Source organism: Peromyscus leucopus, chromosome 18 (assembly GCF_004664715.2).
Source record: "Peromyscus leucopus breed LL Stock chromosome 18, UCI_PerLeu_2.1, whole genome shotgun sequence".
Taxonomy (NCBI): Eukaryota; Metazoa; Chordata; class Mammalia; order Rodentia; family Cricetidae; genus Peromyscus; species Peromyscus leucopus.
This window is the reverse complement of record NC_051078.1, coordinates 36533847-36557748: the sequence shown is the minus strand read 5'-3', so window position 1 is coordinate 36557748 and position 23902 is coordinate 36533847. Positions and strand designations below refer to the sequence as shown.

The following is a 23902-nucleotide window of genomic DNA, read 5'->3' as shown; positions in this document are numbered from 1 at the left end:
AGCCTAGGACTTCTCCCTACAGGAGCAGATTCACACCCATGACAATAAAAAGGAACGAAGGGCTCCGAGCCAGCAACCGACGCAACGATGTGTTCTCAAATGAGCAAATAATTAAGAACTTTAGGAGCAGATCTCGTCATGTTTTCAAGCTAGGCCAGACTGCTAAAAGATATTTCCTCCCACACTGCTACAACTTATTCCAAAGAGGTACTTCACCTTGGAAGGGGAGCACACACAGTAATGAAGAATGGCCGCCAAGTGAAAAATGTCTTCTGAGTACCCACAGCTCCTCACACAGGACTCTGCAAACCAAAGGCAGATGATGACAGTAGGAAACCAACTTCTAGGCCTCGAGGACAAAACACAGAAGTGCGACAAAAATGGCACGGGTGATGCCCGGACCGTTCATCATGCCAGTACGCTGTTTAAAATGTTTTCTTGTCAAAATTAATCTCAGTAGCTGTAGCTCAATATCAATAGACTAATGTTTTTATTATTAATCCACAACACATATGCCAACTATGTCCAAAGAGAAGTTGAGAAGGCTTACAATACTAGGACGATCTGAAATGAGGCGACTGGAGAAATGTATAAAGGTATTGATTCAGATACTGATAGAAGAAGAAAGTCTATCACTATGGGTACAAATGATTTACTGTGAGGGAGCGGCTATGTGATGCCTAAAAGAACATGGGAAATTGTGATATTTTATTTGTGGAACCCAATAAAGTTTATCTGAGGATCAGAGGAAAAAGCCAGCCACTGCATTAAACATAGAAGTCAGGCAATGGTGGCACATGCCTTTAATCCTGTCACTTGGGAGGCAGGGATCCATCTGGATCTCTGTGAGTTCAAGGCCACACTGGAAACAGAGTCAGGTGTGGTGGCACACGCCTTAAATTCCAACACTAGTTAACCATAAAGGTCTGGAGGTCTGTACAGACAGACAGGAAGTGACAGAGCTGAACAGGAAGAGGAAGTGATGTAACTGGAGAGAGAGAGCAAATGAGATGGTAGAACACAAAAGCAGATAGGCATGGGTACACAGGAAGTAGGGCTCTTTGGAAGATGAGGGTCGGTAAGGTGAGGTTGACTTGTGGCTTTTCCTTTTCCTCTGATCTCTCAAGTTTTAACCCCGATATCTGGCTCCAGGTTTTTTATTTAATAAGACTATTCAACAATTCATCTACAGAAAATAAACAAAGCTCACTGATCTAAAGGCAGATTAGATGCTAAGTTATCTGTACAATGACACTTAAATCATTGAAGTCCTACCATGGAAAACCCTGCATGCCGGAGAGAAGGGACAAACCGACTTTCTCTTTGCTCAGCCGTTTCCCATCCCCCTTTGCCCTTTGCCCTTAGCCCTTCGATCAGCAGCCCTGCTCACCTCCCACTTCCTGTAACACCTACATAGGACTTCCTTCCTGTGTCAACCGCAGTTGGTGCATGGTGACTCCACATCGCTGGACACCCAGCTGTTTCTGACCTACCACACACTCCCAAACTCCACTGTTCCTAGCCACACAGTCACTGCTGCCAAACCCGCGGTCACCAGGCACACCCCTAGTCCATAAGCCTTGACCATGCTTTGTCTCACCTCGCCTGAAAAGACCATCTTTTCTCACATAGAGCAATTGTTGTTTTTTTTTAATGCAGCTAAATACTCACCATGACAAGCAATATGTTTTAGATAAATTTGAATGGGCTGTGCCTGCTTATCATTTTCCAGAGGGAAGATTGAGCCTTTGTTTTTCTTTAAATTGATCAGTGGCTCTACTGCGACCAGAAGAATTAAATCCTTCTCTGCTTTCTTCAATTCGACGCTATCCTGCTTCTGAGAAAAAGTATACCCCACAAGGTAATTAGCAAGTCCACGCCATTTTAACAGAACAGAAAACAAATGAAGAGCTTTGCATGTGTTACCTGGAGAAAGTAAATAAGCTGTCCAGCTAGTGATTCAAACAGTCCCCATTCCTCGTAAGTGAAAGCCAGTTTTGCAAATTTTACAGCAGCGAGTGCAGAAATGACGTTTTTCCTTTCCACCACATGCTCCAGGAGACTCGTTGTTGGGAAATCAAGTTTTCCATGTGTACTAACATTTGAAACTAGAAAAGGAGAGGGGAATGTCTGGGTGTCGTGCATGCAAAGAGACATTTATTAGACATTAACTGTCAGACACTATCAGGCTCTAGGAAAACAATGATTAAAAAAAAAAAGGACACAGTCTCCAGCCTCACTGTCGCTGAGTTTTCAGGGTAGTGGGTGGGGCCGAATGAGAAGCCTAAGTGGGCAAATGCACAGTGCTATGGAGACAAATAGGAAGGGCATCCAACATGGGTCTGAGGGAGGACATTGGCTAAAGCCACTCAGAAGAAGGAGCATGGCCATCTGGAGAGATGGCCAGGGATTAAGAACACAGTTCTCACAGAAGACTCAGGTTGGTGGCCAGCACCTACATGGCAGCTTACAAGCGTCTATAATTCAAGTTCCACAGAATCCAATGGCTTCTTCTAGCCTCTGTAGAAATCAGAGCACAGGGCACTAGGCACGTGGTGCACATACATCATTCAGGCCAAACACCCATACACATAAAATAAAAATAAATAAATCTTGTTTTAGGGTGAAGGAGAAGTGTAGACCATAAAAAGCTTGCAACCATGAATTAGCTTCCTAGGCAGCTTGACATTAAAACAAGACTAAAGACAGAAGTGTGGCTTTTTAGGGTCATCAGTAGCATAATTCACAGCAGTTGCCAGGACCAGCTATGAGCATGCTAAGAAACAGCATCGAATACGTGAGGGCAGAGAGAGGAAAGCCTGCCAAGGAGAATGTTCAGTGAAAAACGGAGTCAGCAGGAGCGAGTACTACAGAACCTACAGAACAGTGTGGGACCGCAGCGCTGAGGAGGGAGTCTTCACTGAGCAGAAAGGAGAGCACCTGAGAGGTTTTCCACAGCACAGTAGGGACAGAGGCTGTAGAAGGAAAGACTTGAGAGCAGTGAGCATAGGCAACTCTCTTGGCATATCTGGCCATCTCACAGACACCCGGGGAAGAAGATGAAAGAGGACCCAGCATAAGGGGACTGCTTGGCAGAATTTGAATTCATAAAGAAGTGGAAATGTGTTCCTCCTGTTTCAGTGAGAGCTGTGTGCTGGGAATGTGCAATGAGATAAGGTTTAGAATCTGAGTGAATGAGATCAAAGAAATTCTCACTTGTGGTTTGAATAGGAATGGCCCCCATACACTCATGTGTTTGAAGCTTTGGCCCATAGAGAGTGGCACTGTTGGGAGGTGTGGCCTTGCTGGAGTAGGTGTGGCCCTGTTGAGGAAGCGTGTTACTCTGGGGTGGAATTTGAGGTCTCATATGCTCAAGTTACGTCCAATGAGGTACACAGTTTCTTTCTGTTGCCTGCAAATCAAGGTATAGAATTCTCAATTCCTTCTCCAGCACCATGTCTGCCTGCATGCTGCCATGTTTCCCACTACAATGAAAATGGACTAAACCTCTGAAACTATAAGCCAGCCTCAATTAAATGTTTCCTTTATAAGAATTATTGCCGGGCGGTGGTGGCGCAAGCCATTAATCCCAGCACTCGGTGGGTAGAGCCAGGCAGATCTCTGTGAGTTCCAGGCCAGCCTGGGCTACCAAGTGAGTTCCAGGAAAGGCACAAAGTCACACAGAGAAACCCTGTCTTGAAAAAAAAAAGAATTATTATGGTCATGGTGTCTCTTCACAGCAATAGAAACCCTATAACGTCACCTGAGAACTTTTTTTAATTGAAAATAGATTCTTTTTCATATAAAATATTCTGATCATAGTTTCCCCTTCCCCAGTTTCTCTCAGAACTTTTTTAATGAATACATGATGTGTTGTTTTCATTAAAGTATGGAGTCAGAAGCTCACTGCCTTCAGGTGGACACACACACACACACACACACACACACACACACACACACACTAAAGTTATTCAAGCTAACATCTGGCTTCCTATATCTCCTCCTAGGTAGACATTAGAGCCAAATCAGCTGGCTACTTCCATGTGGTCGTGGGGCACACCTTTAATCCCAGTGCTTGGGAGGCAAAGGTGGACAGATCCCTATGAGTTTGAGGCTAGCCTGGTCTGCAGAGTGAGTTCCAGGACAGCCAGGGCTACACAGAGAAACCCTGTCTTGAAAAAAACAAAATTGGCTGGCTACTGCAAGGCCACAGAAGGTAAGTTCATGTGGAAAGCAAATTAAATATGCAAGTATTTTCAAAGAAAACCCACGAAGTAAGCATCCTTTACCACAGGAAGCCGAAAAATGGAGCAGAGAGAATGAGAATTCAAGCACAGTGATCTCTCAGAAGCGAGAAGACCTCAGAAGCATGAAGTGAGAATTGGGCCCCTAGAGAAAGGAACGAGCGGGGATTGCATCTGAAGTCTACCAGTGCTGAAACTACAAACTGGGTGGGTGGACAGAAGGCCTGGACAGAAAAAAATAAAGCACAAATGAGTGACATGTAAATTCACATTGAGGAGCCCTCTCAGAAGTGACGAAAAGGAAAAAGAAGAGACGGGAGGTTGGTGATGAGTGTAAAAATGTTGACATCTGTTTTGTATGAAGAAAGAAAGGTGGATACAGAGTAGAAATGAAAAAGTAATGGGAAATTTAAAAAAAAAGGCAAGAGCTCCAAATGCCTCCTGCACCACTGGATCCAGCTGTGGTGAAACACAAGAATAACATAAGAAAGATAAGAGTACAAAGTCTAAAGTCTAGAGAACGATGAGGTTTAACTAACATTCAACTCCCCCACAGAGACCCTGTGTTCAAGACATGGAGAGACAGTGTGCAGATGCTAAAATACACAAGCCATATGAAGTAAGGCTTCCTATCCATTCCTGAAAGTCCTCAGCGTTCAGACTTGAGCAAAAAGAACTAACTTTAAACAGACGCAATGAAAAGTGGGAAGCAACCATGAGAAGCACAAATTAATAAAACTACTGATTGTCGACAAATTAATAAAACTATGGAGTGTCTTAGAAAAGCAGTAGTCAGAGGTTGTGTACCTAACAGAAAAAGGAAAAAAATTAGCGGTATATTTAGAAAGTAGGCCAAGAGGGAGAGAATTGCAGGTGACAGAAAAGCCGCTCAGTGTCTTTAGCCTTTAGGAAAATACAAATTAAAGACCCAGGGAGATACCATTATCCACCTATAAGAATAAACTAAAATTAGAAAAAAATTAGAAATGGTTGGAGATTTAGCTCAGTGGTAGAGCGCTTGCTTAGCAAGCACAAGGCCCTGGGTTCGGTCCTCAGCTGGGGGGGAGGGTACAGTGAGAACACTAACGCTGTCAATGATGCCACGAGATTGCATCATTCACACACGGCAAGTTGGAATATTAAGTGGCACAGTAAACTTGGAGACAGCGACAGCAATCTCTCCCAAAACTAAATATACAGTTGTCCTAGGAGTGAGCAATTAGACCATAGAAGTGGTACGTTATTTTCAAACAAAAGTCCATAGCGGTTTTATGCCTAATAGCCCCAAACTGGAGACAACGCAAAATGTCTCTCCATGAGTGACTGGTTAAACAAACTGGCGCGTCTGTGCCACCACACACCAGCCAGCAGTAATAGTGGACAGCTGCCACACAACTGGACACCTCACTGCAGGACACTGCTGAGTGAGGAAACAGGATGGGCATAAGCTGATGATAAGGATATTACAGTCAACGGGGAAAGGGAGCTGTCTTCAAAAATGGTGCTGTGTCAACTAGACAGCCGCAAGAATAAACAAATGGCGATCTCTACTTCCTACCCACAGAAATAGCATCCATGTGGACCTTGTGCAAGAAATGAAGCAACAGAACTTACAGAAGAAGACATGGTATCACAGTAGGGCATTGAGAAGGCAGAACCTTCTTAAATAGGACACAAAAAGGATTAACTATAAAGGATGTGTTGGCAAAATGGACGACATGGAAATTTAAGAGTTTCTGGGGTCTGGAGAGATGGCGCAATGGTTAAAAGTATTGGCTGCTCTCCCCAGAACCCACATAGTGGCTTACAACCATCAGTAATTCTGGTTCCAGGGAAACAGACCCCCTCTTGTGGCACACAGTGGTACACAAACGTAAATGCAGGCAAAAGACTCAGACACAAAACATAAAAATAAAATTAATAATTCCTGTCGTAACAGAGACCATTGAGAGAATGGAAAGTGGGGCTGGAGAGATGGCTCAGTCAGTCATGAGGAGGAGTTCCGTTTAACCATGTAAAATGCCAGGCATGGCGGCACGCTGTAATCCAGAGCTAAGGAAGAAGAAAGAAGAGCATCCCCGGGACCTGCTGGCCAGTCCGTCTAACAAAACCAGTGAGCCCGTCCCAAACAAGCAAACAGAAAACACCATTGAGGGAGATTCCTGAAGTCAGCCTCTTGTCTTCACACACACACACACACTCAGTGCTAATGAGTATGAACAATCCCACGAACAAAAAAAAAAAAAAAAAAAAAAAAAACCACCAGCGTCTATAAATCCCTGTAGTAAATGTCTGAACTAATGGTACAGTGTTGAAGGTTTTTCATCTATGGTCAGATTGGGACAGCGCAGCCATCAGCCCGTGTCTGGTGATTCCAGTCAGTGCAATAAATCAGGAAACGAAGGGGAAACATTAAGAGATTAAAGCCTGAAAAGAAAGAAATGTAATTCTCATTACTCAAAGATGATGAGTAACCTAGGGGAAAGGAAAGCCCTACAAATGAATTACTGGTCACTGGATTCAAGGTCAATATGTACATTTGATACTCATTTCTCACATATGAGCCATCATGCTGAAGGTGTTTGTTATCAGTGTCTACCACAAAATATTAACATGTACTTACGAATCAAAAGCTCTTTCCCAGCCATGAAGAGTTCTAAGACAACATCGCGGAGCTCCACTTCATCCGTGACCAGAGGTCCAGTCTGCAGGATCCGCCTGCTTGAGTCAGAAAGAGCTTCCAGGACAGCCAGAAAGCGGGACGAGGTGCTATCGAACAGCTCATCCAGCAGCCGTTCTGTGACCGTCCGTGGCCACACCATCTAGACGTGAAAGAAAGCCAAAGGTACCAGGTGATGCGGAGGGAGCAGTCAGTCCGACAGCGGGACAGTCGCTTTGGGACCCTTTACACCACTACAGACCCCGTTTGAGTAAGTCATGACACCAAGGACGCCGCTGTTTCTTGTGTGCCGGTGTGTCCAAGGCAGTATAGAAAAACTACTTAGTGTGGCCATTAATCAAGGTCGTATTGTCTCCACGTGCCTTGTGGCACCCCGGTGACAGCCACAGGCAGGTGAGACTCAAACTTTGTTGGCCTGAAATTCCTTGGGGATGCCTTTTAGATTCAAGGCCAAATGTCCAGAAAAATCTGTGGGTTTAGGTCAGGCCGTGTTGATAAATACTGCAGGAAATTCTTATGCAGAATGTCCTCAAACTCAAATCTGAAACACTGTTTTATGGTGTAAATAACTCAGGGTTTAGTGGTTACTGCTATGGAAGGTTTGATCGGCTATATACCAAAAGCAAGTGGCTGTGTAGGCCTCTGAGACATCCAGCCACCCTCCTTCGTACTGAGTGATTTCACCTGCAGGAGTTTGCTTTAGAATTATTGCCTCTCACAAACAGCCGGGTCTCTGCCTGTAGGGAGGCTGGTGCCTGTAAGTTGGCATTTCCAGAACTGATATCCAGCTGGAAAATGCCAGCCATATTCCCATGATCCCCTTGTTTATTTCTTCTTCTAGGGGCAAAGCTGGAAAGAGAGACAGAAATGGACAAAGCTGCCTTGAGCCATGTTTTCCTAGTACTAGCTTCCTGACCCATTAGCTTTTGTCTTTGATTCCACAGGCCAACCATACATCAAAAAGCTCAAGAAAAGTTGAAGTCTATGCCTCTCTCTCTCTCTCTCTCTCTCTCTCTCTCTCTCTCTCTCTCTCCCTCTCTCTCTCTCTCTCAACAGAGGTGAGACCTCCTCTGAAGATTTGTACTAGAGGTTAAAACAGTGCTTTAAAAATATATTTTAAAAAAATAAAAATATATTTAAATACTATAATAAGCTTTTTAATAATTAGAAGTATCATCAATGAAATGATGTTTTCCACTAGTTGGTGAAAAGAACAGCCAGCCTGGGATACACAGTGAATTCTAGACCACCCTAGGCTACAAAGTGAGACCCTGTCTTAAAAAAAGCAACAGGATTTTTTTAAGGAGCCCCAAATAACTGAATTTTAATATGATTTTATCTAGAAATGTAAATATTTTCTAAAGATATTTTGAATTTTGCTAAAAGAATAACCACACCTCCTGACTGGGTACTCAGTGGCAGCCCTGCAGATTCAGATAGCTAAATTTGGTTTCCACAAGAGAAAAGGAATCACAGAGGAAAAACAAATCACCCCTGCCCTCTCCACAGGGGGCAGCGGTACAACCTAAGGATACCAGATGTTGGACCTCCAACAGCTCAACAAGAAACTGCCTGAGGTGTGGCAAGCTACCAGCCCCAGCAACTGGAGAGCATTGAGCAGTGTGGGGTACGATTTTAAAGGTATGGAGTAGATACTCTTCAGGGATCAATACTCAAAATAGTCATGCTCCATAACAGTGGACTGGCCCTGTGCCCAAGATAATATTTGTAAATAGCATTAATTTAAAAGGGAAAGGGGGTCGTCCCTGAATAGCGTGAGCTCTAAGGAGAGAGCAGTTGGGGTTGGCACTATGAGAAGACACCGGACTCGGGTTCACCTTCCCGTGCTGCTGGGGCGTGTGACCCCGAGCCGGTGACAGAAACACTCTGAGCCCTGATTTCTCCACGTGTAGTTGGAACGCACCACAGCAGGTGGCAGCATCCAAGCTCCCTCCCAGGATGGGAGATTCTGTGGCTCTTCTGTCAGAGCCTGCTCATCCTCTTTCCCCCCCCCCCCCCCCCCCCCCCCCCCCCCCGCTTGCCTACATTTCCAGTCCCCGCACAGCCGCTCACAGAGGAGAGCTCGCTGGTGCCCGTCTACAACAATCAGAAATAGCTTCAGGGAAGGAGAATGGAGCCCAGGGGACCCTGAGCTCAGAAAGGCGACAGGGAAGAGAAAAGAAAGAAGGGATGGAGGGAGGACAGCAGGGAGGGAGGGAAGGGTTGAACCCCACAAAGAGTACCTGTTTCACTCCCCACAAGGCAGTATTTAATGCTGAGGTTAGAGGGGACATCTGACTAGTTATAATACCGGAGAAGTGTACCACTTCCATGCTGGGCATCATGGCTCCCCTAAGCTCTCTGTCCTTCCCTCCAGCAGAGAAGGCAGTACTGTCTGAATCATAAGAACTGCTCCCAGGCCTCTTCCTGGACAGCCACTCAGCAGGGCCCCCTGGTGACCCTCTGCTGGCTCCTAACTCCAACGGGAAATTACTTTGGAATCCTCTGAGATGCGGGGGCTGTTTGGTGCTCTCTCGTGTAGCCCAGCTCACGACACTCCTCATGAGAGACCCTCAAAGCTAATGCCAAGTGGCCCAAGGCAAGGGCCTGTGCAGACCCACTCAGGACTGTCCATTTGCAAGGGGCTTGCCTGCAAACCTTTCCCAAGCTCATCTTCCGCCCCTCAGCCATCACCGTTGCAAAACTGGGATGATGTAAGGCACAGAAAAGAGAAATGGATGCTGTGAGACCGTATCTCAGGTGGAAAGACATTCCATTGCTCTGAAATCTGGGGCAGGATTTAATCATTAGCAACTAGGCTTAAAACATACAGGCAGACTGCAAAGGAGACTTCTAGAGAAAGGCCCTGAGGACTTACACTCTGGGCTTCCTTTAGGTTAATTCTGATCTTCGGTCTAAACACAGCTTTGCTTTTTCTTCTAGACTCATACACTCCCCTTTTGAAGATCATCACGGCCATCTGTCTCCAAGAGAAGAATCACATATGAAATCACCACAGGATGCACGCCTCAGCCACGAAGATTGAGCGCTTCATCAACAGCGCTGTGCAGTACATTTCTTCCATGTCATGAAATTTTCATACCTTTATCGTGGCCTCTCTGTAATATTTTCGGGACTCTTCCTGACACTGGGAGGAACTCATTAATTCCAGTTGCCTTAACTCATCAATTTTAGCTAATGCACGTCGAGCAAATGCCTGTGTTGCAATTAAAACAAATTTAATCCACAATAAGTTGGAGAACAGTGATTAAAAATGTATAAAAATGGTATGTTTTGATGTCTGAGGCATTTGACTTAATCTGAATTAAACTGCTGGCTGCTGTTGATTCCATATAACATAGTAGCTCTCCAATCAGTCATTTCCTATGAGCACCATTAAGCTCTATAAATCTAAAGTTAATAAACATCCTGACACATTAACTTTATGAATTATAGGATTTTTAGAAGAAAGCCAAAATGTGGATTAAGCAGAACCTTTGTACAGAGTACTGCTCCGCTAACAATGCCTACAAGCATGCTCACACTGGAATGCACACACACACACACACACATGCACACACATACACCATCCTGAGATGGTCTTCTCGAATTTCAACCTTCCTAGCATAACGTGAGATGTCATCTCTTCAACTGCTCACACGCTGACCACTACAGTGTGGCGTCTCTAAAGGGCCTTATTCAGATCTCCAATAGCCACTGTAGAGGAAATCCTGAAGGACCTGAAGGAAAGGCAGGAAGAAGGCGGGCTAGCTCGTGGAACCGTTTCACCACGTGATGATTCTCTAGAGACAACAACAAGGGGTCAGAAGAGCCCTTGAGAAGAGTTAAGAGGCAGAAGGTTGCATCACAGGCCGCTCCAGAGTACGACAGACAGCACATCGGACTTCCAAAATTTCATGTCATTGCTTTTGCCGTTTTTTTAAAAAAAAAAAATACTTTACTCATAGCTTTTAAAAGCGAAAAGTCCCAGGCCAGTTGCAACATTAGAATTACGGGATGTATAGATTTTCCAGGAAGCGGCAATCCCAATAAGGATGAAAACGTCGGAACGACCAGTGTTCCGCCCCCACCACAGCAGCAGCGATTGCAGACTCTGCCTCCCCTAGAGTACTCAAGGTCATCATGCGTATGTGCTGAGCAGCTTTTAGAATTATCCTGAGCTGTGAAGATATTCTAGCAGGGTTTGAGTTCGGATGTTCCTCTAGCTGGGGACTGCTACCACCTAACTGTTCAGAATTAATCCAGGGAGGAAAAAACAAATGTAAGAAGCGATTGATGGCCAAATTACGTCTATGGGGTTGTGAACAGATCAGGAGCAGGTGTGAGCACAGCTGTGAAAGCTGTGTCTTGCACGAGGCTCCAAGCCAAGGGGCTAAGGGAGGACTGAACTCTGAGCAACAGGCCTCTCACCAGGCTGTGTGAGCATCCTGGGGCAAGGATGCACTGGCCGGAAGAAAGAGGTGTGGTTCTCTGATTTTCACAGGAGAGTGAAACACACCCACATATACACATACACACACAAACACATTCACTGACAAGTGAGTGCTGTGTACAGAATGGAAGATAGGCTTTTAAATTTATACTGAGAGCCCGTGCCAACCAATGGGAGCCCCTGCCAGCTTGTTAGATGTCAAACGTTCAGTCTAAGAGACGTGCCAAAAAAGAGGGGACCAGATACAGCTAATAAGCCTGGAAGCAGCGGAAAGTCAGAGAGTGTAATGGGCGCCACGGAAGGAGGAGCCCCCGTGTGAGAACAGCACAGGGGAGGGAGATGAGGAGACGGTTCCATGGGCACAGCGCTCGCTGCACAAGCGCGAGGACCTGAGTTCGGGTCCCCACAACCCAAGGAAAGCCAGACGCAGGAGCTCACATCTGTAATCTCAGCGTCGCTATGACAATATGGGAAACAGAGACGGGCAAAGCCCTGGAGGCTCATGGGCCAGCCAGCCTGGAGGAAGCAACAGCAGGCAAGAGACCCTGCCAGAGACAAAGCGAAAAGCAAGGCCCAACACCCAAGGATGTCCTCTGACCTCCACATGTGCACTGTGGTGCCTGCACACACAGACACACACACAGACACACACACATACATACATACATACATACACACACATACATACATACATACACACACATACATACATACATACATACACACACATACATACATACACACACATACACACATACATATACACACATACATACATACACGCACATATAAACACATACATATACACACATACACACACATACATACATACATACATACACATACACACACACAAACACATACACACATACATATACACACACACAAACACATACACATACATATACACACATACACACACATACATACACATACACACATACATACACACATATACACACATGCATACATACATACACACACATATACACACACATACATGTACACACATATATACACATATACACACACACATACATACACACACATACATACAAACACATACATACGTACATACACACACATATACACACATACACACACATACACACACACATACACACACACATATATATATACACACATACACACACACACACACACACACACACACACACACACACACACACACCGCATACAGAGAGAACACAAAACAGTGAGGAAGCCACAAAACAGAACAGCCGAGAAAACGTCTTCGGACAAGACAGGCGTCCCCTGGCTCTGCCTCTTTCCAGGCCTCTGGCTGGTCTCCTGAGACACAGGAAGGAGAGAGGGTCTGATACGCTGTATTTCCAGCGAGCGCCGACGCCGCCGTCTGAAGGGCACGTACCTCGCCGTGGATGCCAGTCTGGCAGTCGTAGTGGCACTGGCAGACGGCCGTGTAGAGAGTGGCTCTCCAGGTCAGGTACCTGACGGACAGGAGCGGGACAGAGGACTCCATGCACACGCTGGCCCACAGCAGGTACTCTAAGGCCTGGGGAGGAAGCAGAGCACACCGCGGGGCTGGTTCTCATCTCTTACACTGACCGTGATATTAGTTAGAATCACCGAGGTCTGAGCTGTGAGTGCTGGTGCTGGCTGCTCCTATCAGAGTCATTATAAACAATAAGTCAAAGAAAAAAAACATTTTGTGTGTGCCTACATGTTCATATTATGATGGTGTGTGTGCACGTGTATGCATTTGCATGTGGAGGCCAAAGTCAACATCAGTGTCTTCCTCGATTGTTCTCCCTCTTCTTCGAGACCCACTCTCTCACTGACTCAGCCGGACTGGCTGGCCAGCTAGCACCTAAGATCTGCCTGTCTCCACCTCCCCAATGCTGGATTGCAGGCATGCAGCTGTGCTTGGCTTCTTTTTAAACATGGGTTCTGGAAATCAAATTCAGGTCTTCGTGTTCGTGAAGCAAGTACTTTACCAAGGGAGGGCCCATCTCCCCATCCCCTGAGTTGAGAAAGACCCAAATCTCAAAATAGCCGTTTTAGAATGTCTCTATTGTTCTAGAACAGCTCCTGACATGGCCTGGGAGCTGAGCTCATTTTCAGAACATTCTTCGGGTGTGAACTGTAGTCTGGGAGCTGTTCAGAGCTGCTAGCTCGTCTGTGGAATCGGGGTGTTACCTTGGTTCAGGAGGATGGGGAAAATCGGAAGGGCTTACCACTGCAGACTTCCAGTGCTCACCAGAGACAGTCGGACTGAAATCAGAGACACTTAGGCTGCACTCCCAATTCAGTCTCTCTCTAGGCCTCAATCATCCCATCTGCACCATGGGAACTTTAACACACCCCAGCCAGGCTGCTCTGGAGAAAGAGTCAATGCACATAATGCTCTAGGCATAGTGATCAGTACTCTGTCAGTATGTGTCCTAGGGTTTCTATTGCTGGGATGGAACACCATGACCGAAAAGCAAGCTGGGGAGGGAAGGGTTTATGTGGCTTACACTTCCACACTGTAGTTCATCACTAAAGGAAGTCAGGACAGAACTCAAATAGGGCAAAAAACGGAAGGCAGGAGCTGATGAAGAGGCCATGGAGGAGTGCTGCTTTCTGGCTTACTCTCCGTGGCTTGCTCAGCCTGCTCTCTTGTAGAACCCAGGACCACCAGCCCAGGATTGGCCCCACCCACAATGGCCTGGGCCCTCCCATATCAATCACTAATTAAGAAAATGCCCTAGAGGCTTGCCTATGGCCCAAGCTTATGGAAGCATTTTCTCAACTGAAGTTCCCTCCTCTCAGATGACTCCAGCCTATGTCTGGCTGACATAAAACTATCCAGCACCTACTCTAGACTTGGTGCCCACAGAACCGAACCCAGGAAAACTGACAAGCATCTTGGATTCTCAAACAATGACAACTTTGGACAGCAGAAACCTCTCACCCAGTATGAAATTACACCTTCAATAGCTAAAGAGTAATTTCTTCAGTGGATCAATGACCTGCCTTGAAAGGGTAGAGTAGCCCAAAGGCCGTGTGGCTTTGTGGATGTGGCTTTAAACCCCCCCCTCCCAGATCCATGTGGTGTTTAATAGTAAAAAGAAGAACCACAGTGGTAGTCGCCAGACACCGCCGCTGCCATCTTTAATGCTTCAGAAGAGAAAAGAATACCATTTTCCGTGTCTAGTTAGTTTTAATTCCAAAGGAGAAGGAACTAATGGATGCAGATGAGGATTTAACAGCGATGTGTAAGGCTCTGCTAACCCTCCTCTTCCCATCAGATTAGGGAGCTCCTGTGTCTTACCCGTCATTGTAACCCCACTTGACCTGGTGAGTAGTAGGCACACAGTACATACTTGTTGACTAGCAAACTGATCTTCCCCAGCTGGCTATGGAAATACTTCAAGCAACCACAGAAACCAGGGCTGGAAGCCCCTCTAACTTTCATCATCACCAGCACCAACACTGGACATTCCACATCCTCCCTATTAGTTATTTACAGCGCTCTTACCCTGCGAGGAAATGTCACGAAACACGACAGAATCCACTAACAAGAGTTTTATTAAAATAGGAAAGAGAGGCAGACGTGACAGGCCTGTGAAAACACACATGAATAAAGATGGAGTTGGGAACACAGCACCAGCTTATAACGGCTGGGCCATGCCTGCACACAGGTCCATGTGGCTATTCCACACATGCGCGTAGATCACATGGTTGCACTGAGTGCTTTACGCAACCACGTAAAGCCACGGGGTCCTGGTCACGTGAGACGTTTTGACCCGGAAATGGCTATTTTGACCCGGAAATGGCTAGGCGGAAGTGTCTAGGTCTGCCGGGCATGCGCAACCATGGGGGCGTATTGTGAATCCCTATCACTTTGCCTACCAAGAGTTCCTACCCCAGTAACAAGGAACATAGGACAGCATAGGACAATTTTCAACATAAAAAAATTACAACAATGATTTCATAATCTAAACTAAAATCCACCTTGATATGCTCCCAGCACTTGGTCCTGGTTAGATCTTGCTGTGGAATAATCCTTCTGTACACTGAAAATATATATTGTTCTCATTGCTAATAAAAAGCTGACTATCAGAGAGCTAGGCAGGAAGAGATTGGGTGAGACAGCCTAACACAGAAAGAATGCTAGAATGAAGAAAGACAAAGTCAGAGGAGATGCCAGCTAGCCACCAAGAAAGCAGGACATGTAGAAAATGAGGTAATAAGCCATGAGTCATGTGGCAAAGCACAGATAGGAAATGTGGGGTAATTTAAATGTAAGAGTTTGCTAGTAACAAGCCTGAGCTATGGGCCAAGCATTTACAATTAATATTTAGCCTCAGGGTGGTTATTTTGGACTGGGCAATCAGGACAGGAAACTGCCACCTACAAGATCTTCTGGAAAAGTACCAAACAATTCAAAACTCACTTCCAAACACAGCCTTCCCTGGACCTGAGAATACCCAAGTAGTCTATGCCCTCCACTATCTCAGGTCTCTGTAGAACTCATTAAACTCCATCTCCCTCATCCTGCAAGGCTGGTGTTCAGTGGCTTTGCTCTAGGGTGTGTGTGGATCACAGTGAGAAGATCCAGGCTCAGTTCTAAAGACACCCATTGCCAAGTCAGCCCCATGTTGCCTTGGTGATGCTTTTTGTTACTTCTAACGTGGTTGTTTATTGACTTTGCAAGCATCATCGGAACCTCCTGGCTGTTTTCACACCCCACTGCTCACTCCACAACAACCCCATTTTTGCATCGTTGTCGTTCAGAGAACATAGAGTGAAACCATGTGTAAATACCCTCTTCAAATCAGCATGCCTTTGCAAAATCCCTCAGGACTTCTGCAATGAGAAATTTCACATTTCAAAATAAAAATAGCTCCTACTCACAGTTATCCACATTGTACTTGGGTTTGGCTTTAAGAGTTGGAATTAAAGGGGAAAAAAATCAAAGAGTATATTGCCAGAAGGGGCCCTAAGTTAAATCTAACCTAATCTGACTCAGAGAGTATAAACTGCTTCTAAGAGAGGTGAACTGGGGCTGGAATTCAAGTCTTTGAACTGCTAAGGGCAGCATTCTTTCTGCCACACAGCAAAGCCTTGACAAAGGAGAAAAGAACGCCAAGACCCACTGGAAAACCTGCTTTCAAGTTTAGAGATGAAAAGCCACTTAAAAAAGAAAAAGAAAGAGTCGGTTCGTAGCATTTTTTTCTCTAGCCCTAAAGGCTAGAAATTATTATTTCTCTTAATAAAATGGATGGGCTAAAGCAGGATGATTTTCTTCCCAGAAAAACAGCTTCAAAAAGCCAAAATATAGATGGCTTTTTTCCAACAAAAGCAGGAAAAATACACACAATAAATTAGCTCAGCCACAGGATGGCACTGCAGACTTATGTATCATCAGTTTGTGTCAGTAGTCTTCTCAAGGTTGACTTCAAGCTTATTTAATAAAGCGTGAGCAACTTAATAACTGTGCAAGCCAAGTACTTAACTGAAATACCTATAAAAGTAAAACGCAAGTCCATACTTTGGGTAGCGTATTCTTTTAATGTTTGTTGAGTTCCAGGCTGCAGCTTTAAATGTCTCAGAAGATGCTAGATTTATTCTGTGACCCAAAGCACACATGTCACTTGGTTGTTAGGAATAGCACCTTCAGGTAGATGACCCCCTGTACTACTTAAGGATAGACTGGTGAGTACATTATGTGGCTTCCATCTGAGGAAAAGCCCCTCATCAGTCTCGGTCTTTAGGATTTCTTTAGGAAAGAAAGTTCTGCCTCGCTCACACAGCTCCTCCCGTGGAGTAGGTAAACCAGAATAAGACAGGCAGGGCAGGAGCCCATTTAGTGAATGGGTAGGCATTGCTCTTAGGGTGTTGTACGGTGGTACTGCGTGACAATGGTCTCAGAACACCTCAAACTACAGCCGTAATCGTGAGCAAGCTCAGTTTTCTCAGCTTCTGCATCCCCACCTGTAAGTTGGTGAAAACAGTGTCCTCCTAAAGTGTTGGTGTGAGGATTAAGTGAGAAGATTCATACGTGGTACGTGGTGAGCTCTTGTCCAGATGGTGACAGTGGTGATGATGATGATAATGATGGTGGTGGTGGTGATGATGATGACGCCACCATCTAGTGGTGGTGGTACTGATGATTCTACCTCAAAAGACTGAGGTGAGTGTTGCTATGTGAGGGACGCCCTTCTACAGCACCCAAAATGCAGCGGGGGGGATGCAGCCACAGTGAAGGGTAGCCATAATGCCTGGGCTCCACAGAACTGGGAGCTTGCGTCAACCAAGAATAGCTGGAGAAGCCCAGGTCAACTTCTGTCTCATGCAATTACAGACTTGAACTCAGGGACTGGAAGAACGGTTCCTCTGAGAAAATGCCATGCAAGCACAGTGACCTGAGTTTGATCCCCAGCAGCCACGAAAAAGCCAGGCACAGTGGCATGTGTCTTTAAGTCCAGCACTGGAGGAAGTCATGGACAGACAGGTGGCTCACTGGAGTTCACTGGCCAGGCAGGCTGGCCAACTGTGCAGGCTCTGGGAGAGTGCCTGTCTCCAAAACCAAGGGGAAGAACAACTGAAGGGCATCTGACGTCAACTTCTGACCCCCACACACATTCACACACACACACACACACATACACACACACCAAATAATAATAATTAAAAAAAAAAAACAGACAAGTTCTATCGAATCAAAATTCCCTGGAGCCTGTAGGTTTCATATGTGATGGGATCTCCAGGGCTTATCTCCCTTAAATGGAGCTATCCATGTGTAGCCTCAGATGAGCAATCAATTTACCGTGTGGAGGTTTGGGGATTTCTGGATAAAAAATCATTAATTCCCTTGAAGCTTGTCATACTGAACAAACTTGTGGTGAGATTTTGTTTATGCTCTAACAAATAAAGCTTGCCCGGAGATCAAAGGGCGGAGCTAGTCACTAGTTAACCATAGAAACCAGACAGGGGTGGCACACACCTTTAGTACCAGCACTTGGAGGAAGTAGGAAGATCAGAAGTTCAAGGCTACCCTGGGCTACACGAGATTAATCCAGTCTAAAAGAGAAACAGAGCCAGGTGGTGGTGGGTCTTTAATCCCAGCACTTGGGATCTCATACCTTTGATCCCAGCAGTAGGGAGGTGGAGACAGGAAGTGATATGGCTGGGCAGGGAGAGGAATATAAGGTAGGAGGAGACAGGAGCTCTGCCCTTTCAATCTGAGGATCCCTAGAGGTAAGAAGTCTTTCTAGTGGCTGGCTGCTCTGCTTCTCTGATCTTTCAGCTTTTACCCTGATATCTGACTCTGGGTTTTTATGATTAAGACCAATTAGATTCTCACTACACAAACTGGAAGAATTAATGTGATCTTCAAGAGCCAGCTGAATAACCCCAAATTCTCACATGCTTCCCACAGGTCTGGGACCATTCAACTGTCCTCCTTCACTACTTCCGTTCTAGAGACAAACTCAAGAGACTGAGTGGGGAGAAGAGATGTTTGGCATAGATTATAAATAAATTATTTTAAGATAACTATCACACTAATTTAAAATTCTCTTAATGCTAACAAGTACAAGCAGTAACAACCAAATGTTGACACAGACAAGCTGTGTCCTTCATAGCTCTGGCTAGCAGACCAAGCTAGGACAGCTCTGTGAAACAGTGTTTGTTAACACAGCAAGAACAACACAAACATGCAAGTTCTTTTTTAGGATCTCAACTAGAACCAAAAGTAGCATCAATGGTAGAGTCTGCAGAGCAAGTTATTATTAAATGTAGGGTAGCCTTGCTTCCATTTAATTCGTGCTCAAAATGCTGGCCCAGACTTCGTTCAAGCTATTATTAGTAACAGTCTGTTTTTGTCATTTGAGGAACAAAACAGAAAATGAACATACAATTAATGTTACCCATTGAGCATGCAAATATCATGCCTTCCTTTTTTGTATATTTTTTCTTTTTTTGTAAGATAGGGGTTTTTGGTTTTGGTTTTGTTTTTTTGGTTTTTGGGTTTGTTGTTGTTGTTGTTGTTGTTGTTGTTTTGGTTTTTCGAGACAGGGTTTCTCTGTGTAGTTTTGCACCTTTCTTGGAACTCACTCTGTAGACCAGGCTGGCCTCCAACTCACAGAGATCCACCTGGCTCTGCCTCCTGAGTGCTGGGATTAAAGGTGTGCACCACCACCGCCCAGCTCCATTTTTATTTTTTAAGTGTTGTTAGCTCTAAGATATATGTCTACTTTTGATGAAAGATGTTAAAAAAAAAAAAGCCTTTGCAGAGCATTTGAACACTGAGGCTTGAAGCTTTCATAAGGAAGCAATGTTTCGCATGCCAACAGTAACTCCAGCGGGGTCTCAATGGGAGTATAGTTGCCTTCCTGGCCTACATTCCAATGCTTGGAAAATGAATACAGAAAATAAATGTGCTTTCTGCCAACAAAAGTGCTACCAACATTGTGGGGAAATCAATAGACATGTCGTCAACTTCCTCATGCTAAGACCAATCCGAGTGGGTCCTAGTAAGTGTGAATTGTATAAGACAACGTCTCCTGGCCTAGCAGACGTCTCAGTCAGCGAAGCGCTTGCCTCATGAGCATGAGTATCTGGGTTTGGTTCCCTAGAACCCGTGGGAGAATGTCAGATATGACAGTCTATGCTTGTTATCTTAAGACCGGAGAGATGGAGACAGGGGGATCGTCACGGCAGGCTGGCCAGCTAGTCTGTTCTAATGGTGGACTCTAGACCAATGTCTCCAAGAAGGCAGAGAGCATTACTAAGAGTGATACCAAATAATCCAATGGCCTGCATATACACATGTATTTGCACACTTGTGAACACACACATATAGACACACATAGTATATGCATACAATAATAACAATAATCAGCTGAAGGAGTCAGAGAGTTTAGGTGATTTTTTAATTAAACAGCAAGTGAGTCATAAATAAAAAGTCCCAGAACGCCACAATATAAACAGTTTATCCTGCAAACCAAGACACTTTCCAGAGTGACAGAGGGCACTCTTCATGATTACTGTGGGACAAAGAACATAAACAGGGATGTCCTGGGCCAGCCAGGAAGGACAGTCCCCTTTCCTAGTAACCAGAGGGATCGGGTATCAAGTGTGACAAATGTGGCCTCTGGCACATGGAGACGCTAGAATGTGCCTGTCCATGATAATAATTCCCATTCGTTACACTGACTCTTCATGGCCCTCGCTGTATATGATTACCATTAAAATCAAGACCAATCCATTCTATCACATATATTCACTGAATGTTAAATGATTCCCTAAATACTCTTTGCTCAACTCAGCATGCAGTGTATGGTATAGAAAGCCTTAGGAGAGAAGTCTTACATTGTATTTCATACCTTGGAAGCTTGCCCTATGATCATCAGTTTTCGGCAAATGGTGTAAATGTAAATGGTACCTAAGAGGAGAGAAAGATTGTTAGCATCTTTTACAGTCAGAAGATGGAGGTTGCATATTGCAATTTCTATAGCTTAGGTCTGTCATTCCCAAAACAAGCACTCTCATGAGGTTTGATAATGGTAGAGAGTGATAATCGTTGTAATTTTTCTCGTCACTTAAGCACAAAATCATTGAATTAACTAATATGAACATATTTTAAATATGTTAACACCACAATCATTCGGCCTCATTTTATGGCAATTTGAGTTTTAAAATATACTGGAGAGAATAATATTTTAGCAGAAAATTTATATACCTTGTGGTTTTATTAACTCTAAAATGTTCTTTTTTCCTGTGGCTTTCTTATGGCTGAAAAATGGAAGATTTCTCTCTGACTAGTATTAGGATACATATTTAATCAGTGTGGGACACCATTCAACGAGGAAGCTTGGGGTAACTGAAAACTTGAAACAGGTGAGGAGCGGCATTCAGTCTAACGAAAACTGCCATCTCAGGATGATTCGTGTGCCAGACGATTCATTACACGAGAAGAGAAAGCTGGTGGCGGGGTGAGAGAGGCGGAGTGCATCACTAGACCTCTGTCGGCAAAGGGCATCGTCCTGCTATAAGCATGCTCAAAAGCCCACGTGCTTTTGAAAGGTTCGCCTCGCAATGACAAGCAGTCCAGCCATTTTCTACAGAGTAGCTGATCTAAAATTCACGGCCAGCAAGACTCAACTCTAAAAGCATCCGCTCCAAAAAACATTCCTTGATTTTTAAAACACCTGTGAGCACAACAAACATCATTACACAAGTCTACAACAGAAACACCGAGCGCCATCTGAAATCCTCACAGCACCGAACGCTTCCAAGAACACAATTAATTAGATCTTAGCAGTCAAGGGCTTGGCGGACTGAGTGCCCGTGACATGTGTGGTGATATACTGGTTACCCTAATAAATTTGCCCGGGGATTGGGCAAGCCAGCCACTTAGATTAGACATAGAGGCCAGACAGTGGTGGCACACACCTTTAATCCTATCACTGGAGAGGCAGAGATCCTTCTGGATCTCTGAGTTCAAGGCCACACTGGAAACAGCGCCAGGCAGTGGTGGCACACGCCTTTAATCCCAGTACTGGGAAGCACATGTGCCTTTAATCCCAGGAAGTGACGGCAGGGCAGAGAAAGGTATATAAGATGTGAGGAAACAGGAACTAAAGCAGTTCAGCTGAGACCCTTTCGGGTGAAGACTGAGGATTTCAGTCAGAAGATTCGTGGAGTTGGTGAGGTAATAGGTGGTGGCTGTCTGTTCTGCTTCTCTGATCTTTCAGCTTTCACCCTGATATCTGGCTCTGGGTTTTTTTTATTATAACACCATTTAAGATTCAGACAACAGACATGTACTTACTGCCTTCAGGAGCCCACCCAAAGCCGTCCTAAGCACCTCGGCTTGGCTGTGTTGAGAGTACGACCCTTGGGGCCAGGGAGATGGCTCAGTGGTAAAGTGCCAGCTTTGTGAGCATGAGGACCTGAGTCAGCTGGGTGTGGTGGCACACACGTGTAACCCCAGTGCAGGGAGGGTGGAGAAAGGCGAGGTCCAGGGACTCACTGGTGAGCTCTAGGTTCAGGGACAAAACCCTGTCTCAAAAGACAATAGAGGAAGCCACCCTGACACTAATCTCTGGCATTCACACACATACGCACACATACATATACACTAGACACACATATATATACACTAGACATACATATGCACTCATATATCAACTACACACACATGCACCCACATATACATTACACATACATATACTATACACACATACACACTACACATACACACAAATACACTACACACACATACACACTACATATATACATACACACACATGCACGTAAATATACACCACACACATGCACATACATGTACATTACACACGTACATTACACATATAGACACATACACTACACATACACACACAGAGGACAAAATGCAGCTGTATGACTGATTCCTTGTGGAAAAGAAAAAGTCACCAAGTACGGCAGTGCACAGGAAGCACATGCCTGCCCACAGAGCACGTGACTCGGGGTTCAAGCCAGGAGCCTGGAAAAATATGTCAGCAGTTGGGGGCTGTCCTTGGGGACGACAAAGGCCCTTCTGTGTTTCAAACCATGCCTGTAACCTTGCCAGCCCTGGTCCATCCTGGCCACATCGGAATTCTTCTTTGACAGCTCAGGATTTGGGCCTGGCTCACTAATGCCCACAAGCAGAAGCCACAGGCAAGATAGATGGTACAGGATGGGACACAGACTGAATCTTTATGAACTCAGACATTCTGGAAGTCAGCTGCTGCTCTTTCTTCTTCTTCTTCTTCTTCTTCTTCTTCTTCTTCTTCTTCTTCTTCTTCTTCTTCTTCTTCTTCTTCTTCTTCTTCTTCTTCTTCTCCTTCTCCTTCTCCTTCTCCTTCTCCTTCTCCTTCTCCTTCTCCTTCTCCTTCTCCCTCTCCTCCTCCTCCTTCTTCTCCCTCTCCTCCTCTTCCTCCTTCTTCTTCTCCCTCTCCTCCTCCTTCTCCTTCTCCTTCTTTTGAGCCAAATCCCTACTCTGAATTTATTAAGCCTGATCCTGGGACTCCTTTTCATCCAAGATGACCACTGTCAAAATGTTCTGAAAGTCTTGATTAGTTGAGTTCGGTTACTTGGGAAGGTTTGACATCTTCCAGAAAGAATCAAGACTAATTAATGTCTTAAGTGACCAGTGGTAAGCTGTCTACATGAAAAGGTCAAATCACTTTGACAAGTTATTAAATGCACACTTCTGACTGCTTAAATGCAAACTGTTAAAACTCCGGGGCCTGTGGACCAGCTTGTCCCCGAACAGTCCAGGTGGCTCCTTCAGCTCCTTGTCCAACTGCCCCCAAGCAGTTGACGTACATTTCTAGCCCTCCCTTAGCCAGAGCCTCTGCTTGCTTCCTTGTCTACCTTCTCACTGGATTTTCTCCACGGCAGCACCTGACATATTGGTTTTGTGCACCACCTCCCTGTGGGAGGAACAAGTGTACATTTTTATCTGCTATTTTTTCCTGCTTCTTGGGCACCTAGGACCAACCATGCTGGGCTCATGGGGGTGTACTC

General features: G+C 45.1%; 1 protein-coding gene across 1 annotated transcript in view; it reads right to left on the bottom strand.

Moving 5' to 3' along the window:
• Cfap54 (cilia and flagella associated protein 54) overlaps window positions 1-23902 on the bottom strand; it is a 303089-nt gene that overhangs the window by 261087 nt on the left and 18100 nt on the right. The window contains exons 5-12 of the mRNA XM_037211918.1: window positions 20734-20792; window positions 12768-12911; window positions 10028-10141; window positions 9803-9904; window positions 6868-7066; window positions 1927-2108; window positions 1672-1837; window positions 217-302 (exon numbers count right to left, since the gene is read on the bottom strand). Of these exons, the coding sequence (XP_037067813.1) occupies window positions 217-302; window positions 1672-1837; window positions 1927-2108; window positions 6868-7066; window positions 9803-9904; window positions 10028-10141; window positions 12768-12911; window positions 20734-20792 (1052 nt within the window). The remainder of the gene's footprint in view (window positions 1-216; window positions 303-1671; window positions 1838-1926; window positions 2109-6867; window positions 7067-9802; window positions 9905-10027; window positions 10142-12767; window positions 12912-20733; window positions 20793-23902) is intronic.